This window comes from Carassius gibelio, chromosome B17 (genome assembly GCF_023724105.1).
Source record: "Carassius gibelio isolate Cgi1373 ecotype wild population from Czech Republic chromosome B17, carGib1.2-hapl.c, whole genome shotgun sequence".
In the NCBI taxonomy this organism is placed as follows: Eukaryota; Metazoa; Chordata; class Actinopteri; order Cypriniformes; family Cyprinidae; genus Carassius; species Carassius gibelio.
In genome coordinates, this window is record NC_068412.1 from 2,433,109 (window position 1) to 2,454,954 (window position 21,846).

The 21,846-nt window shown below is 36.2% G+C and overlaps 1 protein-coding gene across 1 annotated transcript in view; it reads left to right on the forward strand.

Moving 5' to 3' along the window:
* The first annotated feature begins 1,489 nt into the window (after positions 1-1,489).
* Positions 1,490-21,846, forward strand: part of arel1 (apoptosis resistant E3 ubiquitin protein ligase 1) — a 50,379-nt gene continuing 30,022 nt past the window's right edge. Inside the window, exons 1-4 of the mRNA XM_052579845.1 lie at positions 1,490-1,625; positions 3,607-3,853; positions 16,586-16,754; positions 17,415-17,635. Of these exons, the coding sequence (XP_052435805.1) occupies positions 3,706-3,853; positions 16,586-16,754; positions 17,415-17,635 (538 nt within the window). The 5' untranslated portion in view covers positions 1,490-1,625; positions 3,607-3,705. The remainder of the gene's footprint in view (positions 1,626-3,606; positions 3,854-16,585; positions 16,755-17,414; positions 17,636-21,846) is intronic.

A 21,846-nucleotide genomic window follows, 5' to 3' on the forward strand; every position in this document is an offset into this window, starting at 1 on the left:
CATTGTCCATTTGGATGCTTCCCTAATATTCTGACGGTACTATTTAGATTGGAATGTCTCAGCAATATTCTATTATATACAACTTCTTCTTTCCTTGTTTAACAATATGTATTATTTTTTTACTTAATTTGTTAATTAAAATTGTAGAGGAATCTACCCTTTTCGTTATTGTCCCACTTTCATTGCCATTCTGCAATAACCCTTTTCCATATTAAAACCTTAATTTCAGACTTGCTTAGTGGAACTTGTAATTCTATTTCTTCTCTCTGCATAGCTTTTTTTGCTAACTTATCTACATCCTCATTTCCCTTTACACCTACGTGTGATTGAACCCAAATAAAACTGATTAAAATATTATTCTGAACCAATCTTCAATATATCTGTAAAATACTAAAAATAAAATCTTAAATAGATTTAAAAGACCTTAGCCCATTCTGGGACTAAAAAAGCATCTCCAGTTGTCTCACGGTCTGGATCTTTTGAGCCATCTGTAAATATTTGTAAATATTGAGGATATTTTGTTCAAAAATGTACAGAGAATGCTGAAGACATGTCTACTTCTCTTTCTGCTTTTTTTTTAAATTTCCAACAAATGTAAATCTATATGGGGAGTGGTATAACTCCATGATTCATTTTTAGGAATCACCACTGTTGGACTCATCTTAAACCCATTTACCTCCATTTCTTCTACATACACTTTACTACTCCATCCAAAACTTTCCCTACACAACTATTTTTTTTCCCAACAGTTCATTAAAACCTTTTTTGTAGGATAACCATTTTTTTGACCTTTGAAGTTTGCCCAGTAATTGATCATTTATTAGGAGTGTGGATCAGGACCATAATCCTCCCTAAATTCTATTATATAATCCTGTGTCAAATAATGCATTAAACATTGAAAGTTTTTTTTCCCATGATTAATTCCCCAAAATGTTCATTAAATTAAGTTTTTCTTTATTTTCCTCGAGTCCATCAATAAGTATCTTTCTTTTCTTTCCGTTATCTCGCACACGTCTATAACAAACTCTACATTTTCCTCCATAACACAACATTCACATTTCCCCCCCATTTTCTTCAACCTGTTATTAAGAGCAGTGTGACCAGCCTTGAGTATATTTTCCTCCTGTCTATTTCTTCCTGTTACTCTGTACTCACCAACAATTCTTTAAACACTATTAAACCATCTCCCTGTTCTTTATTCTTCCCAATATTTCTGCCATCTATTCTTCACGTTTTGCCTGATTAAACACTTCATTTCACTCTTACCATACTTTATCTGCATAATGTCTACTTTCTTTGTTGCTTCTTTTGTCAGCTAACTCATTTCCTTTTACTCCCACATGCGCTCGTACCCAACAGAAAGATAAATGGATTTTATATATTGTTTGAAGAATCTCAATCATTATATCTGCTCTGCTATCTGAATTACATGTTTTAATTGTAATTAAAGATGAACTTGAATCAGAACATATGAGCGCTTGTGTAAGACTTTGCGACAAAGCGTCATTTGACGTCAACATTATGCGACACATTGCATATTTTACTTACGCCGTCATTTCCTGCGTCATCTATGCTAGCGCGCTAGATCTTGCGGTCTTTCCGGTTCTCAATAGACATCCATCAAGGTAAATATGTATAAGACAATACTGTAAATGTTGTCTAAATATGAATTGTAAAGTATCGCACAGTACTTTTTGGGCTTATTTATTACTTTTACCTGAATTGTGGGTATTTTAGTACTGATTGTTGTTTTTCTATGACATTGTGTGATTATTTTGCGTCGCATATGTTCTGTTTATGTCACTGTGATTCAGACAGAGTTCAAAATATGTAGGTTCGGATTGTTATTCAGATCTATGCTAACATTTTTCAGAGACTTTAGCTTTGTGTGTTCTACTTCGCTGCACTGCTGTAATCGTTTAAATAATAAAGTCTGTACCGATAATATGATTTTGATGTTTAAAGACCTAAGCGACATTATGGAAAAACCGCAGTAATTTTTTAGCAGAGTTCTGTCATTCGGTGAAGCTAAGGTTGTACGTGTACATCTTCATAACAAAAGAATGGATGGGAAGTTTTTATTGTTTAAAAAAAGTCTTCATGTGAAAGTATATATAATTTTTCCACATTGTGATATGTTGCAGCATTTTGCTAAAATGCCACTCACGCACACATACACGCATTCATCAATCTGTTCTCTATACCCTGTGATGACTAAGCAAAAACCATTCCATGAGGTAAAGCAGATTTGTGGTAACCTTGTATATTTACATAAATTACATTTACATTTAGTCATTTAGCAGACGCTTTTATCCAAAGCAACTTACAAATGAGGAAAATTGTGAAAAATGGAAAATACGTACCAGAGCAAAAACAAGGCCATGTGGTCAAAGCAACAGACACAGGTTTGTTTCAAGGCACAAATCTTGAGGAGGCTATAAAAAAAATTCTGCTCCATTGGAAGCTGCCAAGGATTTCCATAATTCTGACTTGGGTGACATTTGGAGCGAGCAGAATTGTTCAAAAAGTAGGATGTCCAGCCAAGCTGAACAATAAGGGGAGATGTGAACAAGAACCTGACATTCACTGTTTGAGTTCCAGAGATCATGTGTGTATGATGGGAGAAACTTGCAGAAAGACAAAAATAACTGCAACACTCCACCAATCTGAACTTAATGTCATAAATAATTTTTGAAATTGATGCCTCTGTAAGGAGGAAACCAGGAACTGCTCATCATCTGTGTAATTTTATCTCAGTGTTGTAGGTACCTTTGTGCTGTATTTCAGAGGCAGGAACTGGTCACTGTAGAAGGAAATCTGAATGTAGCAAAATACAGAGAAATACTTAAAGGGATAGTTCACCAAAACTTGAAAATTAAGTCATCATTTATCCATCCTTATGTTGTTACATTTTAAAAAAATAATAATATGTAATATGTATAATAATAATACATATGTATATGTATAATAATATATAATAATTATGGGATTTAGGTAATTGATCTCCAATACTGTTTGGTTCTCAACATTCACAAAAATATTTGTTTTTGTATTCCACAAAAATTAGACAAGGCTTGTCACATCATACACTTGACCTGAGGCTTCAATTGCCGCTCAATATGCTTAATCTAAATAGTAAAGGGATATTTCACCCAAAAATGAAAATTGCCATTTACTCTCCCTTAAGGTGTTTTAAATCAGTATTAGTTTCTCTCTTTTGTGGAACACAAAATAAGATATTTTGAAGAAAATTGGACATGACCATTGTTTGCATCAAATCACGCAAGCTAGAGGCAGTCTTCAGTAGATGCGCGACAAAGTGACTGTTTCAGATCATTTGACCTTTCTGTCAGCATTCCATAAATAGAACAAGGCATCAGTTTACTGTTGAAGATTTGTGGCCCACATTAAGTCACATCTAGTGGAGACAAATTTGTATTGTTTTGAGTCACGTTGCATTATATCTTACCTCTCCAGTCCAGTGTAGAGACAAAAATGTGACAATGAAAGGGTTCGAACACTTCTCTAAATGCACTGCAAATATTTTTACTTAATCAAACAATGCTTCAAAGGCTAAATTATATGTATGCTGTCCTTTTCCGGTAGGAGAAGACATGGGAGAAGTACTCGGGACCAGATAAGACAGCAGAAAGCAAGGCAGACCCTGAGCTCACAGAGGTCTGAGTGGAGTCTAAACATGGTCTAATGGACCGACGGTTTTTGCTGACCTTCGTCTTCTGTTCAGTCTCGTGGATTTTCTTCTGGGAGGTGCGCTGGAAGAAAGGCAAGGAAAGTCAGATTGAAGAATGGCTCCAGAGACGCAGCCTATCCGAGTACAAGTATTTATTTGAAGGTTAGTTCAACACTTAAAAACAAACACTTAAAAACAAACACTTTTAGTTTATCGATTTGCCTCACTAGGATTGTTTAGAATATTAGAAGTATTAGTTCAGAGCAGTTTTTTTTTCAACCTGTGGTCCTCAACAGTATTAAGGGGGCCATCAATTTTAATAATAGAAATAATAGTATTGTTAATGTATGTAAAAATGTGTAGTCATGATTAAATATAGCAACTGTTACTATATGCGTTCACTATTCAAAGCCGCGTTTCCACCACAGGAACTTTACCCACAAACTAGGGACTTTGGGTCGGTACTCGGTGTGTTTTCCACCGCAGGAACCAGGGGCCCGTTCTTCGTACGCCGCTTATTACATCCGAGATCAAATGACACATCCAAGATTTATAATAGTTGTGCAGTCTTTACATTTTTATTTCAATGTAGAAATTATCTATTCATTTCATTTTATATTTGGACAGATTTGTTACGTGACAGCATTAATGAAAGTTTCTTAAGGGTCAATATCATGTTATCTGCATCTCCTGCGCTCCATCAAGCCACTCTTATAATAGCAGTCATCACTCAAAATAATGCACGACTCTATTATCTGTATAGCATGTGTGTAAGACTCTATTACAATTATGAAGTAATAATTTTATGACAAATAAATATTTCAGTGAGTAAAACTGGCTGTCTATAGTAGGCTGTTATGGACTACACAGCATTTTATATTATTTTTAAATAATTTTTTTCAATGATTATTATTTTAAATTATTGTCCCTGAATCAGTACGATACTCTTGTAATAAAGTAGCGGTGGTAGCAGACATATGTTGAGTATCAGTTCTCATTGAAAAGAAGCGATCTAATCCTATTTACATGAAATAAGCTGCTCCCGAGCAGGTTTAAGCTTACGGACCTGTTGCTATGACAGCAGCTCCGGGATGAGCTTCGAAGAACCAAATGATCCAAGATCATGCAAAATCGTCAACATTCAAATCCAGCTAACTGAGTTAGCGACGTACGAAGAACGGGGCCCAGGAACTAAATAAACTTTTGGGTAAAAAAAATGCCCCTTAGAAAGTCCCTGCTGGCGAGGTAGTACTTTTTCAAAGTTCTGGAACTTTTGGGGGCGGGATTTGGGTGCTAAACATCCTGATTGGTTGAGTTTACCCAGCAATGTGATTTCAACCCCCATTTATTCGGATCATTTTCTAAATATTACTGTTATTGTGTCATGAAATGTAATTTTAAAAGTATTTCAGGTGAGAATGTAGTGGTTTTATAACGCAAATCTGTAGTTTATTTATAAAGACAGCGCCTATTTAAAAATATGTGTTTCGCCGATTTCGGAGACGGTCAGCTCCTCGCGATCAGCGGAGCTTAGTGCTTATTGTGCTTATTAGTGCTTATGTATCCACCGAGAGCAGCCTCACCTCAGCTAGACCTTCTGACATTTGCCGCAGGCTCTGATGTCTCTTTAGTGGTTAAAGATAAAATATCATTCGTTTTGGGTGAATCTAGAAGGTAATCTTTGGTCTGTATTCAATTTATCTTTAAAATGAAATTAAAAAAGATGCAATTGATATGATATTTTGTTTTATTGTTATGGCTGTATATATATATATATATATATATATATATATGCATATATGCATATATGCATTTACCTGAAATAAGTGGTATTTGATATCTGATTTAATTTTATTGTAAATATACAGAGAGGAAAAGTGCAGTAGCCATGGCAAGGTAATTGATGTTATCAAGTACGCTGCTGTTTCGTCGCGGACATCACACTCCTGAATCGATTGTGCAAAGTCTGAACTACCGAGGATGCATGTCCAAAATCAGCGTAGCCTACTTTGTATTGAGAAACGCGTGCAGACCTACATCACCAGTCTATTTGCCTAATCTTCCCGGTACTTTAGACTGCGGTAGAAACACAGAAAGCAACAGGTCTGGGGGGAAAAAAGTTCCTGGTACAAATGTTCCGGCTAATTTAGGTGGAAATGCGGCACTAGTTCGATGATTGGTTTAATAACAATCCACTAATTTATTTAACACATTTTTGCTACATATATGCTACGAAAGGCAAATCACATGGTCTGGCAAATTTGTCGTATCACTTCTGAAACTCTTCTGGTGTGAGTTAGCATTGCGTTGAGGATGGAACAAAACCTTGTTGGAGCCAAAATGTGCAGTGTAAATAATTTGTTAATTTGATAAAAAACATTTGGTTTTTAACCAAAATGGGTAAAATTCTGAAGACTGAACTATAGCTGCGTTTCCACCACCGGAACTTTACCCAGGAACTAGGGACTTTGGGCCGGTAATCTGTGTTCTTTCCACTGCAGGAACCAGGATCTAAATAAAGTTCAAGGTAAAACAATGCCCCTCAGAAAGTCCCTGCTGGTGAGGTAGTACTTTTTCAAAGTTCCGGAACTTTTGGGTGCGTGCCTTGGGTGCTAAACATCCTGAGGTCAACCACCATTTATTCGGATCATTTTCAAAATATTACTGTTATCGTGTCATGAAATGTAATTTTAAAAGTATTTCAGGTGAGAATGTAGTGGTTTAAAACTCAAATCTATTTATAAATTTATATAATATTTTGTTTCACTGTAATGGCTGTATATATACATGTATACATTTCCCTGAAATAAGTACATTTCTGCGGCTATTATTATGTTTAAATGAAAAACGAAAGGAGGATTTCATTTTATTGTAAATATACAGTGAGGAAAATTTCAGTAGCCATGGTCAGCTGACTGAAGTTATCAAGTACTCTGCTGTTTGCAGAATTACTGGATTTGCGTCGTCGCGGGCATCAAACTCGCGATTCGAACGCACAAAGTCTGAACTACCGAGTATGCAAGTCCAAAATTTGCGTATTTTGTATTGAGAATCCCGCGCAGACCTACGTCACCAGACTATTTGCCTAATCTTCCTGGTACTTTAGACCATGGAAAGCAATAAGTCTGGGGGGAAAATTGTTCCTGGGAAAAAAAGTTCCTGGTACAATTGTTCCGTGTAATTTCGTTGGAAACGTGGCATATATAAAGTTTGAAGATAAATAGCCTATTAAGTCTAAATATTTCAGTGGTAGTTGTTTACAACTTTGCAGACTTTTACATTGAAGGATAGCTACCTATCTTTCAATGACTTAAAATTATGATTCAAAATAAAAGTTTGGGTCACGCTTAATTTTAATTTCAAACTTTTTCATTATTAATGTCACTTTGTTCCATCCAAATTAATTGTCATCTCGCTTAACTTCTGAGCTAATCATCTGACCTGGTAGCATTGCTACCCACATTGCTGAATTTCCATTTCAATTTCATACAGATCAAACACTGCCTTGATGCAGCTTAGCCAGGGAAGACAGCCTCTGGGAGTCATCCTCATCTTCACTTATTGGTCTGTAGTCACTAGCCCTGTGGTCTGTGACAATCCATTTTGTGGTCAAGCGAGAATCAATCCCCGACTTTTAACTTTTATGGAGATAGCAGCTCCTACCAATTACACCAAAATGTTAGATCATGCCTCTTAGGCAAAAATATCAGTTCAAATATCAGTTAATCATTATTGTGAATTTGGTATAGCAGAATATGTTGACATGCTTTAATGTTAAAAAAACACATTAGGTCCATTGTAGGTCCTCTATGCTTATGTAGGTGTCCGCGTCTCTCTAACGTGTCGTTTTCTACAAAGTCACTGCTTCCGACAATCACAGTCTGCTCTGATTTGCCAACTGTCCCAGTGTATTGTGATTGGCTGAACAAGCCACAAGCACTCGATGGAAATGTAACGCCCCTTTCCATAATCACAAGCTTCTTCTTTCAAAATGAATGTAAAGAGTTAATAATGTCCTTAGTTTTACCATCAGTTCAAGCCGAAAGGGGAACAGAGTTGCGTGACTGACACAGTGATCATGCTCGTATGTGTTTGAAGTACACAAGCCACGGACGGTTAAGACAGCTGACTCCACTGTGTGACCCTGTCTCTCTCCATCTCTCTCTCACACTCACACACACACACACACACACACAATGTGCAAAATACCTCATCTGAACAGTCTATAGCAAATACTTAAACTAATAACAAAACATACTTACAGTAGCTGATTCAGAAGCACCAGATTGTCATAGCAAAGGCAGAATTACCTCCTCTCCTAGGTTCATGAAACGGTAGTCCATAAAATGTGTTGCTGTTCTGTTGTAAGTAATCTTAAAGATTCCTAAATTGATCTGCTTTTGGAAGGCCAAATAAAGTGATTATGCTTTTGCCCAGATACAAACAGCATCTCCCTGCGGTTACTGAAACCACACCTTCTTTCTTTGTGTAAACATTTGGGTCGGCATTACGAAAATATTTCCACATAGTGACAAAGACAAGTGGGGGAGTGTTTGAATGAGCCGTTTTAGGTGGGCATATTTGAGTCTTAAATTTGATAAAGAATATAGTCCTTGCAAATTTACCAACCTTTTTTATGCACCAAGAGCTTATAACACTCCGAAGAGAAAGAAAAAAATTCAAATCGCATCAAATGACCCCTTTAACTGCATTTCATGTCTGGTAGCCAGAACAATTGTTTTGTCCGATACCCAAAATTGTATTAAAAGTTATCTATCAGCTAAGAAGTTGACAGAGTAAAGCTAGAGAAGTGCAGAATCAGGAGACGAAGTAAAGAGGAAAAAAGGAAGCACAGTTTATGAAAGTTGTGTATGTTGCAATGTTTAGACTTTGTCTGATCAGCACAAATCCATCATGTGTTATTATACCACAAGTTATTGTGGAAATTACTGCTTCACAACAGCATCCAGTAATGTAAAAAAAAACTTGAAATGGACACATTCCCTTATCTTTTATTTGTGAAGACAAATATCCCTTGAAACCATGCAATCATAGGATTAAACAATAATGGAATATAATATAAAATAAAGTAAAAGTAGTATAAATGGATAACCAGTGAATGTATCAATGAAATGGCTTTATAAATGGGTTAAGTGATGGTTTAAGGGGTACACACACACACACACCGTTTTACTTTACACACAATTGTTATGCTCAAGTAGGACTGTCCCTGTTTTCAGTCATAGGAGCTGAAGTCTGTTTTCATATCAAATTAAAAGGGGACTGAGGCGATCATGAATTAATGTACAGTTTATGGAGCTAATCGCCAAATTTTTAAGGGGGCTCAGTAGATTTTTTGGGGGAGGCTAAAGCTAGGGTTGCCAACTTCAGAAAATGAAAATGTGATACAAAAACAGGAAGTGTGTGTGTTCATGCACACACGCACACACACACACACATAAATAATTGTAAATGTTTATATATATATATATATATATATATATATATATATATATATATATATATATATATATATATATATATATGTATATGTATGTGTGTGTGTGTATATGTATATAGAAACAGATTTAAACAGAGAGAGTGTGTCTGAACCCCGAACATTATCAGGAAGGCTATTCCAGAGTTTGGGAGCCAAATGTGAGAAAGCTCTACCTCCTTTAGTGGATTTTTCTATCCTAGGAACGACCAAAAGTCCAGCGTTTTGTGACCTTAGGGTGCGTGATGGGTTGTAACGTGGTAGAAGGCTAGTTAGGTACGCTGGAGCTAAACCATTTAGGGCCTTATAGGTAAGTAATGATAATTTGTAACTGATACGGAACTTAATAGGTAGCCAGTGCAGAGACTGTAAAATTGGGGTAATATGATCATATTTTCTTGACCTGGTAAGGACTCTAGCTGCTGCATTTTGGACGACCTGTAGCTTGTTTAATGACGAAGCAGGACAACCACCTAGAAGTGCATTACAATAGTCCAGTCTAGAGGTCATGAATGCATGAACTAGCTTTTCTGCATCAGAAACAGATAACATGTTTCGTAGCTTGGCAATGTTTCTAAGATGGAAGAATGCAGTTTTTGTAACATTGGAAATATGATTTTCAAAAGACAAATTGCTGTCTAATATAACACCCAGATTTCTGACTGTAGAGGAAGTAACAGTACATCCGTCTAGTTGCAGATTGTAATCTACAAGATTCTGTGTAGTGTTTTTTGGTCCAATAATTAGTATCTCTGTCTTATCCGAATTTAATTGGAGAAAATTGTGTGTCATCCAATCTTTTACATTTTTAACACACTCTGTTAGCTTAGATAATTGGGAAGTTTCATCTGGTCTCGTTGAGATATATAGCTGAGTATCATCAGCATAACAGTGGAAGCTAATTCCGTATTTTCTAATAATATTACCAAGGGGCAACATATATACTGAAAATAGAAGGGGACCTAGGACGGATCCTTGTGGCACTCCATATTTTACTGATGATAAATGAGATGACTCCCCATTTAAGTAAACAAAATTGTAGCGATCGGACAGGTAGGATCTAAACCATCTTAGAGCCTGCCCTTGAATACCTGTATAGTTTTGTAATCGATCTATGAGTATGTCATGATCTATGGTGTCGAACGCAGCACTAAGATCAAGTAAGACTAGAAATGAGATGCAGCCTTGGTCTGACGCAAGGAGCAGGTCATTTATAATTTTAACAAGTGCAGTTTCTGTGCTATGGTGGGGCCTGAAACCTGACTGAAATTCTTCATACAGATCATTTTTATGCAGGAAGGTGCTCAATTGAGCAGACACAACTTTCTCTAAAATTTTAGACATAAATGGAAGATTTGAAATAGGCCTATAATTTGCCAGTACACTAGGATCTAGTTTTGGTTTCTTAATAAGAGGCTTGATAACCGCCAGCTTGAATGGTTTTGGGACGTGTCCTAAAGTTAACGACGAGTTTATGATATTGAGAAGCGGTTCTTCGGCTACAGGTAACTGCTCTTTCAGTAATTTAGAGGGTACAGGATCTAATAAACATGTTGTTGGTTTAGATACAGTGATAAGTTTATTTAGCTCTTCCTGTCCTATGGTTGTAAAGCACTGCAGTTTATCTTTGGGTGCGATGGATGAAACTGAAGTGTTAGACGCTGTAGAATCTACATTCGCTATTGTATTTCTAATGTTATCTATTTTATCAGTGAAGAAATTCATAAAGTCATTACTATTTAACGTTGGTGGAATATTTGAATCAGGTGGCGTCTGGTAATTTGTTAACTTAGCCACTGTGCTAAATAAAAACCTTGGATTGTTTTGGTTATTTTCAATGAGTTTGTGTATATGCTCTGCCCTAGCAGTTTTTAGAGCCTGTCTATAGCTGGACATACTGTTTTTCCATGCAATTCTAAAAACTTCTAAGTTAGTTTTTCTCCATTTGCGTTCAAGACTACGAGTTAATTTCTTGAGAGAGTGAGTATTACTGTTATACCATGGTACAGTACGTTTTTCTCTAACTTTTTTCAATTTGATTGGGGCAACAGCTTCTAATGTATTAGAGAAAATAGTGCCCATGTTGTCAATAATTTCGTCTAATTCGTGTGTATTTTTGGGTATAATTAGCAGTTGAGCTAGATCAGGCAGGTTATTTGCGAATCTTTCTTTGGTGGCTGGAACAATAGTTCTGCCCAGACGGTAACGCTGCGACATATAGTTAATATCAGTTATACGCAGCATGCACGATACAAGGAAATGGTCTGTAATATCATCACTTTGAGGTACGATATCTATAGCAGTAAGATCGAGTCCATGCGATATAATTAAGTCTAGTGTATGATTAAAACGATGAGTGGGCCCGGTGACATTTTGCTTGACTCCAAAGGAGTTTATTAGGTCAGTAAACGCAAGTCCTAATGTATCATTTGCATTATCAACGTGAATATTAAAATCTCCCATGATTAGCGCCATGATTGTACCATCCCAAAGAAGCACAAAGTCACTTTTACGGACTTATTAACGGAAAATTACGGAAATTAAATGTTCCCTCCTGGTGGAATGAACTCCCCAACTCAATCCGGGCAGCTGAGTCCTTAGCCATCTTCAAGAATCATCTTAAAACCCATCTCTTCCATCTTTATTTGACCCTCTAACTTTCACATTCACTATACTAATTCTATTCTTTAAAAACATTTAACTACCTTTCTAATCTTTTTGTATTCTATTTTCTTTTCTTTTAATTATGCAATTGTATGTGTGTGTATGTGTAAAGACCTCTAACGCTAGCTTGCTCTATTCTTATTTTATTCTATCTGTTTTCTTTATATTATATTAGTTAAAATCCCATGCTACGTGTACTGTGTTAACGTAACTGAGACTTGTTATAGCACTTATATATCATTGCTCTTTTTGTTGTTTTTGATTGCTTCCACTGTCTTCATCTGCAAGTCGCTTTGGATAAAAGCGTCTGCTAAATGAATAAATGTAATGTGTATGTGTGTGTGTGTGTGTGTGTGTGTGTGTATATATGTATATATATTTTATGGTTATGCCGGTATCGAATTTTCCTGTTGTGGTTAATTGATAATGCTTTTAAGTGAAGTGAAGTGAAGTGAAGTGAAGTGAAGTGAAGTGAAGTGAAGTGAAGTGACATTCAGCCAAGTATGGTGACCCATACTCAGAATTTGTGCTCTGCATTTAACCCATCCGAAATGCACACACACAGAGCAGTGAACACACACACACACACTGTGAGCACACAACTGGAGCAGTGGGCAGCCATTTATGCTGCGGCGCCCGGGGAGCAGTTGGGGGTTCGATGCCTTGCTCAAGGGCACCTAAGTCGTGGTATTGAAGGTGGAGAGAGAGCTGTTCATGCACTACCCCCACCCACAATTCCGTCCGGCCGAGACTAGAACTCACAACCCTTCGATTGGGAGTCCAACCCTCTAACCATTAGGCCACGACTTCCCATTAAATAGTAGTCCTATTGCATTTGAAAGTCGTGACATTTGCCAAGTATGGTTACCCATATTTGGAATTGGTGCTCTGCATTTAACCCATCCAAGTGAACACACCGCAGTGAGAAGTGAACACACACCCAAAGCAGTGGGCAGGTATATATCCAGCACCCGGGGAGCTACTGGGGGTTCAGTGCCTTTGCTCAAGGGCACTTCATTCATGGGTATTGAGGGTTGAAGATAACACTGTTCATTAACTCCCTCCCACCTACAACTCCTGCCAGCACCGAGACTTGAACCAGCGACCTTGTGGTAACTAGTCCGGCTCTCTAACCATTAGGCCACTGCTGCCCAAATTTATCACGGTATACGGTATTATCACGTTATTGAATAAAAAAAAAAAAAGGTCATAATACAGTATAACTGGTTAAATAACTTTTTTTTTCTTATAACAAAAATAACTAAACATTTGACACAAAAAGCAATACAGAAAAATATATAAAAGTTAAATGTTTTACACATTAAAGTGCAAAAGAACTATAAACACCAATAGGTATCACTTTACAATAAGACCTCATTAGTTAGCCTTACTTAATGCATTAACATTAAAGGCAAGGCAAGTTTATTAATATACACAATGGTAGTTTAAAAAGAAAGTAAAAAAAAAAGTCATGAAGAAAAATAATCACAAAAATAAAACAAGCAATTTAAGAACTTGAAAATGAAAATGATTTAGAAATTGAGTTAAAATGAATTTAAGACTATTTAATGATTTTACATAAAATACAGTGCAATACATAAAATATAGTGTAATCCGTTCGGACATCGCATAGTGCTCATTCAATTAGTGCTCAGTTGAACAATGAGCAATAGCTACATTTACTATAAAAGTTATTATTCTTTGTTAAAAAAATTCAAGTCTTAGTTCATGTTAGCTCATTAAATAACACAGTTGCAACTTTCAATTTTAACAATGTGTTATTAAATATTGGAATACCTAAGATTAATGAATGTTCAGAATAATTTTTTCATTGGCAGTTTATGTAAACTAATGGAGCCATAATGTAAAGCTTGAATGAACAATAAAAGATCAAAACACTTTCAAACAATATCTAGGGCATTTGTAGTCCAGATAAAAAAAAAAAAAAAGGAATGTTTGAAGATAAATAGCCTATTAAGTCTAAATATTTCAGTGGTAGTTGTTTACAACTTTGCAGACTTTTACATTGAAGGATAGCTACCTTACAAACTGCAAAAGAGATATTTTTCGAAAACCCATATGACTTGTCCTTTAAGACCTAGATGAATGCGTTTATGAGGATAATTGCAAACCCGGCATTTGGAAGCATATAAGTGTTTATACAGTTGTTAAGACAATAGAGGGGCATAAATACTCACAAGCTCTATTAGCAGCTGATGCGTGGCTTACGCACTCCTCTCACACAGAAACCTACAGCGCACGCATATAGCTCTGTTGTTTGTGTTCCAGTTGCCTAAAATCAGTTGTTTTAAACTGCATTGCTTAAAAACGTGTGCAAACTTGAAGTTTTCATTACTGCACGCACAGCAGTGTGACGTGAGTGCACATGCTATTATTCTCGTTTCTGCCTGGATCCCCATGTAATGCAAGACTGCTGTCATTCAAATGCTGAAAAAGTATTGCCGTTAACAATATTTGCTTAATGCTGACATCAAAAGAGACTATTACTAATAGGCCTAATATAAAAGCAATCGTTATAATACTTTCTGTATACATTAATTCCTTTGTTAAACCGTTCTATCTGCTTATTAGACCGACTTCTATCCATATTAGATATTAGAAAGAACTGTTAATAACGATGACAAACAAAAGGGAGAGTGTGAGCACTGTGTGTGCTCAGGTGCTGCCACTCTCAGCGCAATCAAAATAAAAGTCTGGCGCGTTGTCAAAATAAAGGAATCCGAACACATTAGCCAAGCAAAAAAACTTATTGGCGATGACGATATTTGAAAAATGCCAAATTTTGGCCGATATATCGACCTTGGTGATAACACCACTAATTATAACCATTCAGTATTACAGTATAATTGGGAGATATCAATTTAACATTCATTAGCCTCATTAGCCTAATGAATTCATTAATATTCATTAAATGTCATATTTACCTGTGCTCTACAGCAAGTAGAAAATATAATTTAATAAAGTTATCAAACATAAATTCTATTGTAAACATGTAGCTTAAAACTACAGAAGTTATTGATTTCCTCCTTTTTATTTTGTTCTTTGATTAACAGACATCACAGGAGCTGGCTATTAGGATATTTTAGCTACTATTATAAGAGCTGTCACGACTTTCACCTGGTGCTGAGGTGACGTAGAGTGCGCATCTGAAAATTCTCCCATTTTATGTTCTCGTAAAGACGTTTTGCACACTCAAAAAAAAGATTTTTCAGTTTTGTTCACTTTACCTGAACAATTAATGTTGAATTAATGCCATTTTGGCTATTTTTGAGTTCAACATGATTGTGTCATGTTAAACTGACTTAAAACTGTCACTCGTTGGTTTAACATAAAGTTTTCATTTCGAAAGAACATATTTCAATCAAGTACCTCAAAATAAGTTTTACACTTCCCATCATGCTTTGCACAGGACTGGATATGGGGAGAGAAAATGTTGAAATAAAGTGTTATTTTATGCAGTTTTTAGTAAAATGTGATAATAAGGAGACTTTTTCATGTCTAATGCTCTATTATGTGGGCATTTTAAAAGACTTTATATTGGTGTATTTTGTGCGAGTTACCATTGTGGTGAAGTGTGGAGCTTGTGGTTGGGTTGAGGACCTGCCAAGTTAGCTAAAATTATAAAAATAGGGAAGTTGCGGCCCAATGGTTAGAGAATCGGACTGGCAATCGAAAAGTTGTGAGTTTGAGTCTCGGGCCGGCAGGAATTGTGGGTGGGGGGAGTGCATGTACAGCTCTCTCTCCACCTTCAATACCACGACTTAGGTGCCCTTGAGCAAGGCACCGAACCCCCAACTGCTCCCCGGGCGCCGCAGCATAAATGGCTGCCCACTGCTCGGGGTGTGTGTTCACAGTGTGTGTGTGTGTTCACTGCTGTGTGTGTGTGCACTTCGGATGGGTTAAATGCAGAGCACAAATTCTGAGTATGGGTCACCATACTTGGCTGAATGTCATGTCACTTTCTCACTTTAACTTTTTCATAATAATGTTGGCAATTTTATCTAGTAGGCAGGACAAAAATGTATATTGTTGACATGGCTTTGTTAGATGTATTAAACACGACACAATTAAATGTAGTTAACGGGGCATTATTTTTTAGAGTTGGCATGGCAAAATTAGACCTAGTTAACCTGAAAATATTTTCTCTATTAGGGATGGCAAAACTTTATCTAGTAGGATTAACACATAATTTTTTAGAAGTCTTGACTAAATGAATTCAAGTTCATACGACAAGATTACAACAAATCATATCAAACAAATTAGATCTTGTTGGAACAATGTAATTCAATTTCGAGGAAAACCTTTCCTTAATTTAATTAAGGTCGTTCAACAAATTTTTTTTTTGAGTGCATGTCTAAATAAACAATTCTCTAGCAGTTGTGTGTCGGGTGGCCAAACCTAGCTCCGCCCCTGTATTAATTCTGTTTAAAAAAAAAATATTTTCTAAAATCTTTAAGACCCTATGAAATTTGGTTCACCCTATGTTTTAGTGGATTTCATGCTTTAAATGATTTACGTTTTTTTATTTTATCTATTTTTACCTATTTAGGGTTTACACAGTTTTTATACATTTAAAAAATATTTAATATATTTTTTATATTATATTTTTTTACATTTAAACATTTAGAAATATTAAACAAATAATCCTAAAATAGTTTTTGTGGTAAGAATCTTAAAACTTTTTTTTTTCAATTATTTTACTTCCATTAAAGATGTACAGACTCTGGAGGAGCTGAGTTTATGTGTGCTTTCTCGGCTGGAGGAAGTGGTAAAGGAAAACCATCACTGGAGGGAGATAACAGAGGCCCAAGTTCAGCTGCTCAGAGACTTTGCTTTCCAGGAGTGGCTTTGTTCTCAGAGCCTGGAGCACTACTATCACACGTGAGTTCACATACACATCATTGTCACTCAAACAACATCAACATCTGTGTATACATCAGCTTTCTAGTGGGAGAATGAGAAGAGATTGCATGACCAGCTAGATAAATTAAATAAATTAAAGTTGTTTTTTGTGTTCAAATAATTATACATGCTAAAACACAGAACTTGATAACAATAAAAGATGGTGATAAAAATAAAACTTTTCATAGGGCCCTAAACATGTAATTTTTGTTAATCTTTTATAAAATTTGTGAAAATTTTTATTTCATGAGTTTAGAATAGTTCAGTACTGTTTTTATTATATAAATAAAGCACTATTTTAGTCTTTGTTCAGATCCATTTTAAAAACTATCAGTTAATTAATCTGTATCGGCCAGTGTGGTCCAACCTAGCTATCGTTATCGGCAAAATATCAAGGGGAGACAGGAACTAGATCAAGTGAACAAACAAGGAATGAAAACAACCTAAAAGCCCAGGTAGACTTACAAAATGATGACCCTCTTTACTATGTTAATTCTGAGAAAGTAAAGCTCCTGTAGTCATCTCTGACGTGTCTGTTTGCTTGATAAATGGCAGAGAAAGTCAGTTAGATCAAACATTCACTCATCCATCTATCTTGTCTGTTATATAATGGCTCTTCTTTATACTGTATTTCGGCAGCTTGAAGACCCTGGGCTGCACTACCCTGGATGATCTAGCACAGTTTGACAGCCAGCTTCAGCTTTCTCTAGCAGCCTGGGGCTATTACTATGAGGATTACATCAAACTGTCCACAGGTGTGAGGGTCCTCCAGGCATCTAAGGGAAGTAGAGATCAAGAATACGAGATTCAGCTGGTGCACTGCCTTGCTGAGAGGCGGCTGAATGAGAAGTGGTCTTTTGGTATGTATCCTATTGTTCAAAATTATTTGTAAAGGGGTCATCGGATGCCCATTTTTCACAAGTTGATATGTTTCTTTAGGATCTTAATGAAAAGTTTATAACATTTGGTTAAAACTTCCCAACGTTAATCTAAAACAGTGGTTCCCAACCCTGGTCCTGGACCCACCCCAACAATGCACATTTTGCATGTCTCCTTTCTCTGACACACCAATTTCAGGTCTTGGAGTCTCTACTAATGAGCTGATGATCTGAATCAGGTGTGTTTGATTAAGGAGACATGCAAAACAGGACCTGGGTTGGAAACCACTGGTCTAAGGCCGGGCATACACTATGCGATTTTAATGCGATTTTGACTCGTGCGACTCTTTTTCGGGTCGGGCCGATTTTCAGCATTTTCGTGCATCATTTATCGTGCAGTGTTCGTGCAAGCCAAAGATTATCTATTATTGAACATCTCGAATGAACAAAGACTTCAAGTTCATTTGTAAAGCACATAAAGCTATTGTTTGAGTTTATAAACTTCTATTTCATGCATGATTCGTATGGATCTGCTAACTGAATGCAAAGTGTGAGTTCTAGAAGAATGTTTGTGTCTTAATGAGCATGTATCGCTCACTAGGAGTCGCTAAATGAACAGCTGCTGTCCTTTTTTTTTTTTTTTTTTTTTTTTCAACGGAGGATCAGTTGCCCTATTGGTTAAAATCCCCAAACGGTTTACTTAAATATTAAATTAATAAATGACATCAAAACAGGGGCATTTGCATTATGATGTGGTGGGCTGCTGTGGGCCAGAAAGTCCAGGGCCACTTTTTGGTCCCAGTCTGCCCCTGAATGGCTCACACCTATCCAAAAAGCACAATCAGTTGTATTAATAATGTTATCCCGAGTGTGAAGTGTTACCAGAATTTGTTTTAATTAAGGTGAAAAGTGAAAGTTTTGTGTTTAATGTATTTGTGTTGATGTTGAAATGGATTTTAAAACATATCGTATCGGAAAAAGTATCGTTAGGAACCGGTATCGAAACTGAGGTATCAAAATTGGCACCGGATCGAAAGATTTTGAACAATACCCAGCCCTAGTTTTAAGGTAAAACACCGTTTTCATATTTAAAGAATTTGCCACTGATGATTAAAATGTGAGTTTTGAGCAGTGTAGAGTAGTGCTGCTTGTTTGTCGTTTCTCCAATCACAAATGCAGACACGGTTTTATGTTTTCACGGTGCGGTATGCAGCGCAACGCGTAAAAAGACTGTAGAATTCATTATAATCAGTAATTATTTCTCCGTTTCGCTGTTTGCAAGACTTCGAAGATTCTTGGCAGCCACAAAGTTTTAACGGAGTGTTTTGAGCTTTGGATGACAAGAACGCTAGCAGTGTGTTCGAGTAGGTAGTTCAAGTCATGGTGTAGACGGAAGAGCAGCGCACTAGTAAGTTCAGGCATTAGGGTTTTATCCAAGCTGATTTGGTCCATCCCACGATGTGATCTTCCAATGGGATACTGTTGCAAGGCTTAGCATGCATTCCTTAACATGACACTTCAACTTGTCACATGGGGTGATATCTTTGCAGGCTTTTGTTTAATAACTTCTATAACGTGTCGTACAACACAGACCATTCAAAATACCATCTTTTCATTCATTTCACAGTCTTGCAAAGATCACGGCCATTCGTTCAACAATAAACTTTCCATATCTTACACACATTTAATAGCGATTACGTTGAACAAATCAAACATATATTATACATAAACATTTGTTAATATAGTTAAACCTTCAGATTTTTCAGTGGTTGTCCTTTTGAGATTATTTCTTAGTTCTATTTGTAGAAAAATTCACAAGCAAGTCACAAGTCATGGGACATGCTGAATGAATCCTTTGTTGTGGTACATTAATTATTGATGATTCTTGCAGGTTTGAGTCTTGTGATCGAAGTTAATTTAATCAGCTCCTTTTTAGGAGTGAGCAGCACGGCTGACAGGAAACCGACTCAGGATGTTGATGTCACATGATTAGATCATGATTTGTTTTCTGATGAACGGGACCGATGTCCTCTGTTGTGGAATCATGTTATCAACTGAGCATTGTTCATTTTCAGACAATCATTAATGGTGTTCAGCAAATCGTCCAAGGTGTGTTGTTTAGGATTAGTTGTAATTGGGCTTTTGATCAATCTGTGGTTTGATGAAGTGGTATGGGCGTAATCTCAATCAGGTTGATTTTATTCTCAAATTCAGGTTCTTGGTCAGTTTTATCACTTCTGAAAATGTGCAGGATGCCAGACGTGCATTTACTGAAAGACTCTTGTGTGACGTTCACTCGCTTGTGCAGGAGGAGGGCTAGTATCAAGGTCACAATATATCCTACGATAGTAGAGATGCAAAGTGCTGTGTCTGCAACAGACCAAGACCGAACAATTGGCTCACCAGTGGGTGAAAAGCGAGCTATAGCTGCTAAGGCTATATCCGCAAGAGTCAAATCAATAAGTTGCGTTCCTTCCTTCTTGATCCTTTCTTCCAATTCTGGATCAAGGATGAAGGTCTTTAGTCATTTTCCAAAAACATCTAAAGACACATCTTTTTCGCCAGCACTTGACCATCTAATACTTGCACTTACCTTTTTCTATTCTATTTTATTCTGTGCTATGCTATGCTATTCTATTCTTAAAACATAGCTAAGTGTACTGGGCTACATTAACTGGGACTTGTAATCTGTTGTTGTTCTCTCTTTGGTCTGATTGCTTCTATTGTTCTCATTTGTAAGTTGTTTTGGATAAAAGCATTTGCTAAATGATTAAATGTGTATTTTGAACCTTGAACCACAGTTACATTTTTGAAAAACAAAATGCATAGCTGACAGCAGTGAGACACACCGTAGTAGGTGAGCTCTGGTGCAGAGCTACAGATTCACAATCACTGTAGGGGTTTTCTGGCTACAGAATCCCAAAGTAGTGTTTTGTCACTTACCTTATATGCCGTATTTTTCGGACTATAAGTCGCACCTGAGTATAAGTCGCATCAGTCCAAAAATACGTCATGATGAGGAAAAAAACATATATAAGTCGCACTGGACTATAAGTCACATTTATTTAGAACCAAGAGAAAACATTACCGTCTCCAGCCGCGAGAGGGCGCTCTATGTTTTCAGTGTAGGCTACAGGAGCACGGAGTAGCATAGAGCGCCCTCTCGCGGCTGTAGACTGTAATATTTTCTCTTGGTTCATGTCTCTTAGTTAATTTCTCTTGGTTCATGTCAAATTAATTTTGATAAATAAGTCACACCTGAATATAAGTTGCAGGACCAGCCAAACTATGTTAAAAAGTGCGACTTATAGTCTGGAAAATACGGTACACAGATAAGAAACAAAGAAATCTTAAAGTCAATTGTAAACATAATTTTTGGGGGGTTCTTGTAACCCAGGATCGCACCTGACTTGAGATAAACATTCTCACAGATCCTTGGGGGGGACACCCCCTCCTCAGAAGAAAAAAATTCTACAAACGTTTTCAATTTTTCTCATTACATAGTTGACTGCACCTTTTTTTGCAGTAAAAAGTTATTTCCATATATTCCATTTATGTGCAAAGCTATTCAAGCCTTTTGTTTGAGCCTATTCAAGTTTTTTTTTTTCTTTTGTAAAATAGATGTAAATTTTTTTTGAAGAGATTATATAAAGATTATTAAAATTGGAGTTAAAAGATGAAGTGAAGTTTTTTTTTTTTTTAAGTGTTGATAACAACTCATTGCCTGCACTTTAGAAATGAACATTTAAAAAACATTGTATGTATTTATTCCTTCAATTTCTTTAGGTTGTTTAAAAAATGTATTTCATTCAAGCTGCAAATGAGATATACAGGCATGCATGAGATTTGAGGTACACTACCATTCAAAAGTTTTTGAACCGTAAGATTTGTATTTTTTGTTTTGTTTTTAAGAATTCTCTTCTGATCGCCAAGCCTGCATTTATTTGACTTTTATATATGAATATATTTTAAAATGTAATTTATTCCTGTGATTTCAAAGCTGAATTGTTAGCATCATTACTAAAGCCACATGGTCCTTCAGAAATTAATATAATATATTTTGATTTGCTGCTCAAAAACATTTATTCTTCTTCTTATTATTATTATTATCATCATCATTATTATTATGTTGAAAATGAGCAGAATTTTGCAAGTAGAATATTTCAGGTTACTTTGATGAATATAAAGTTCAT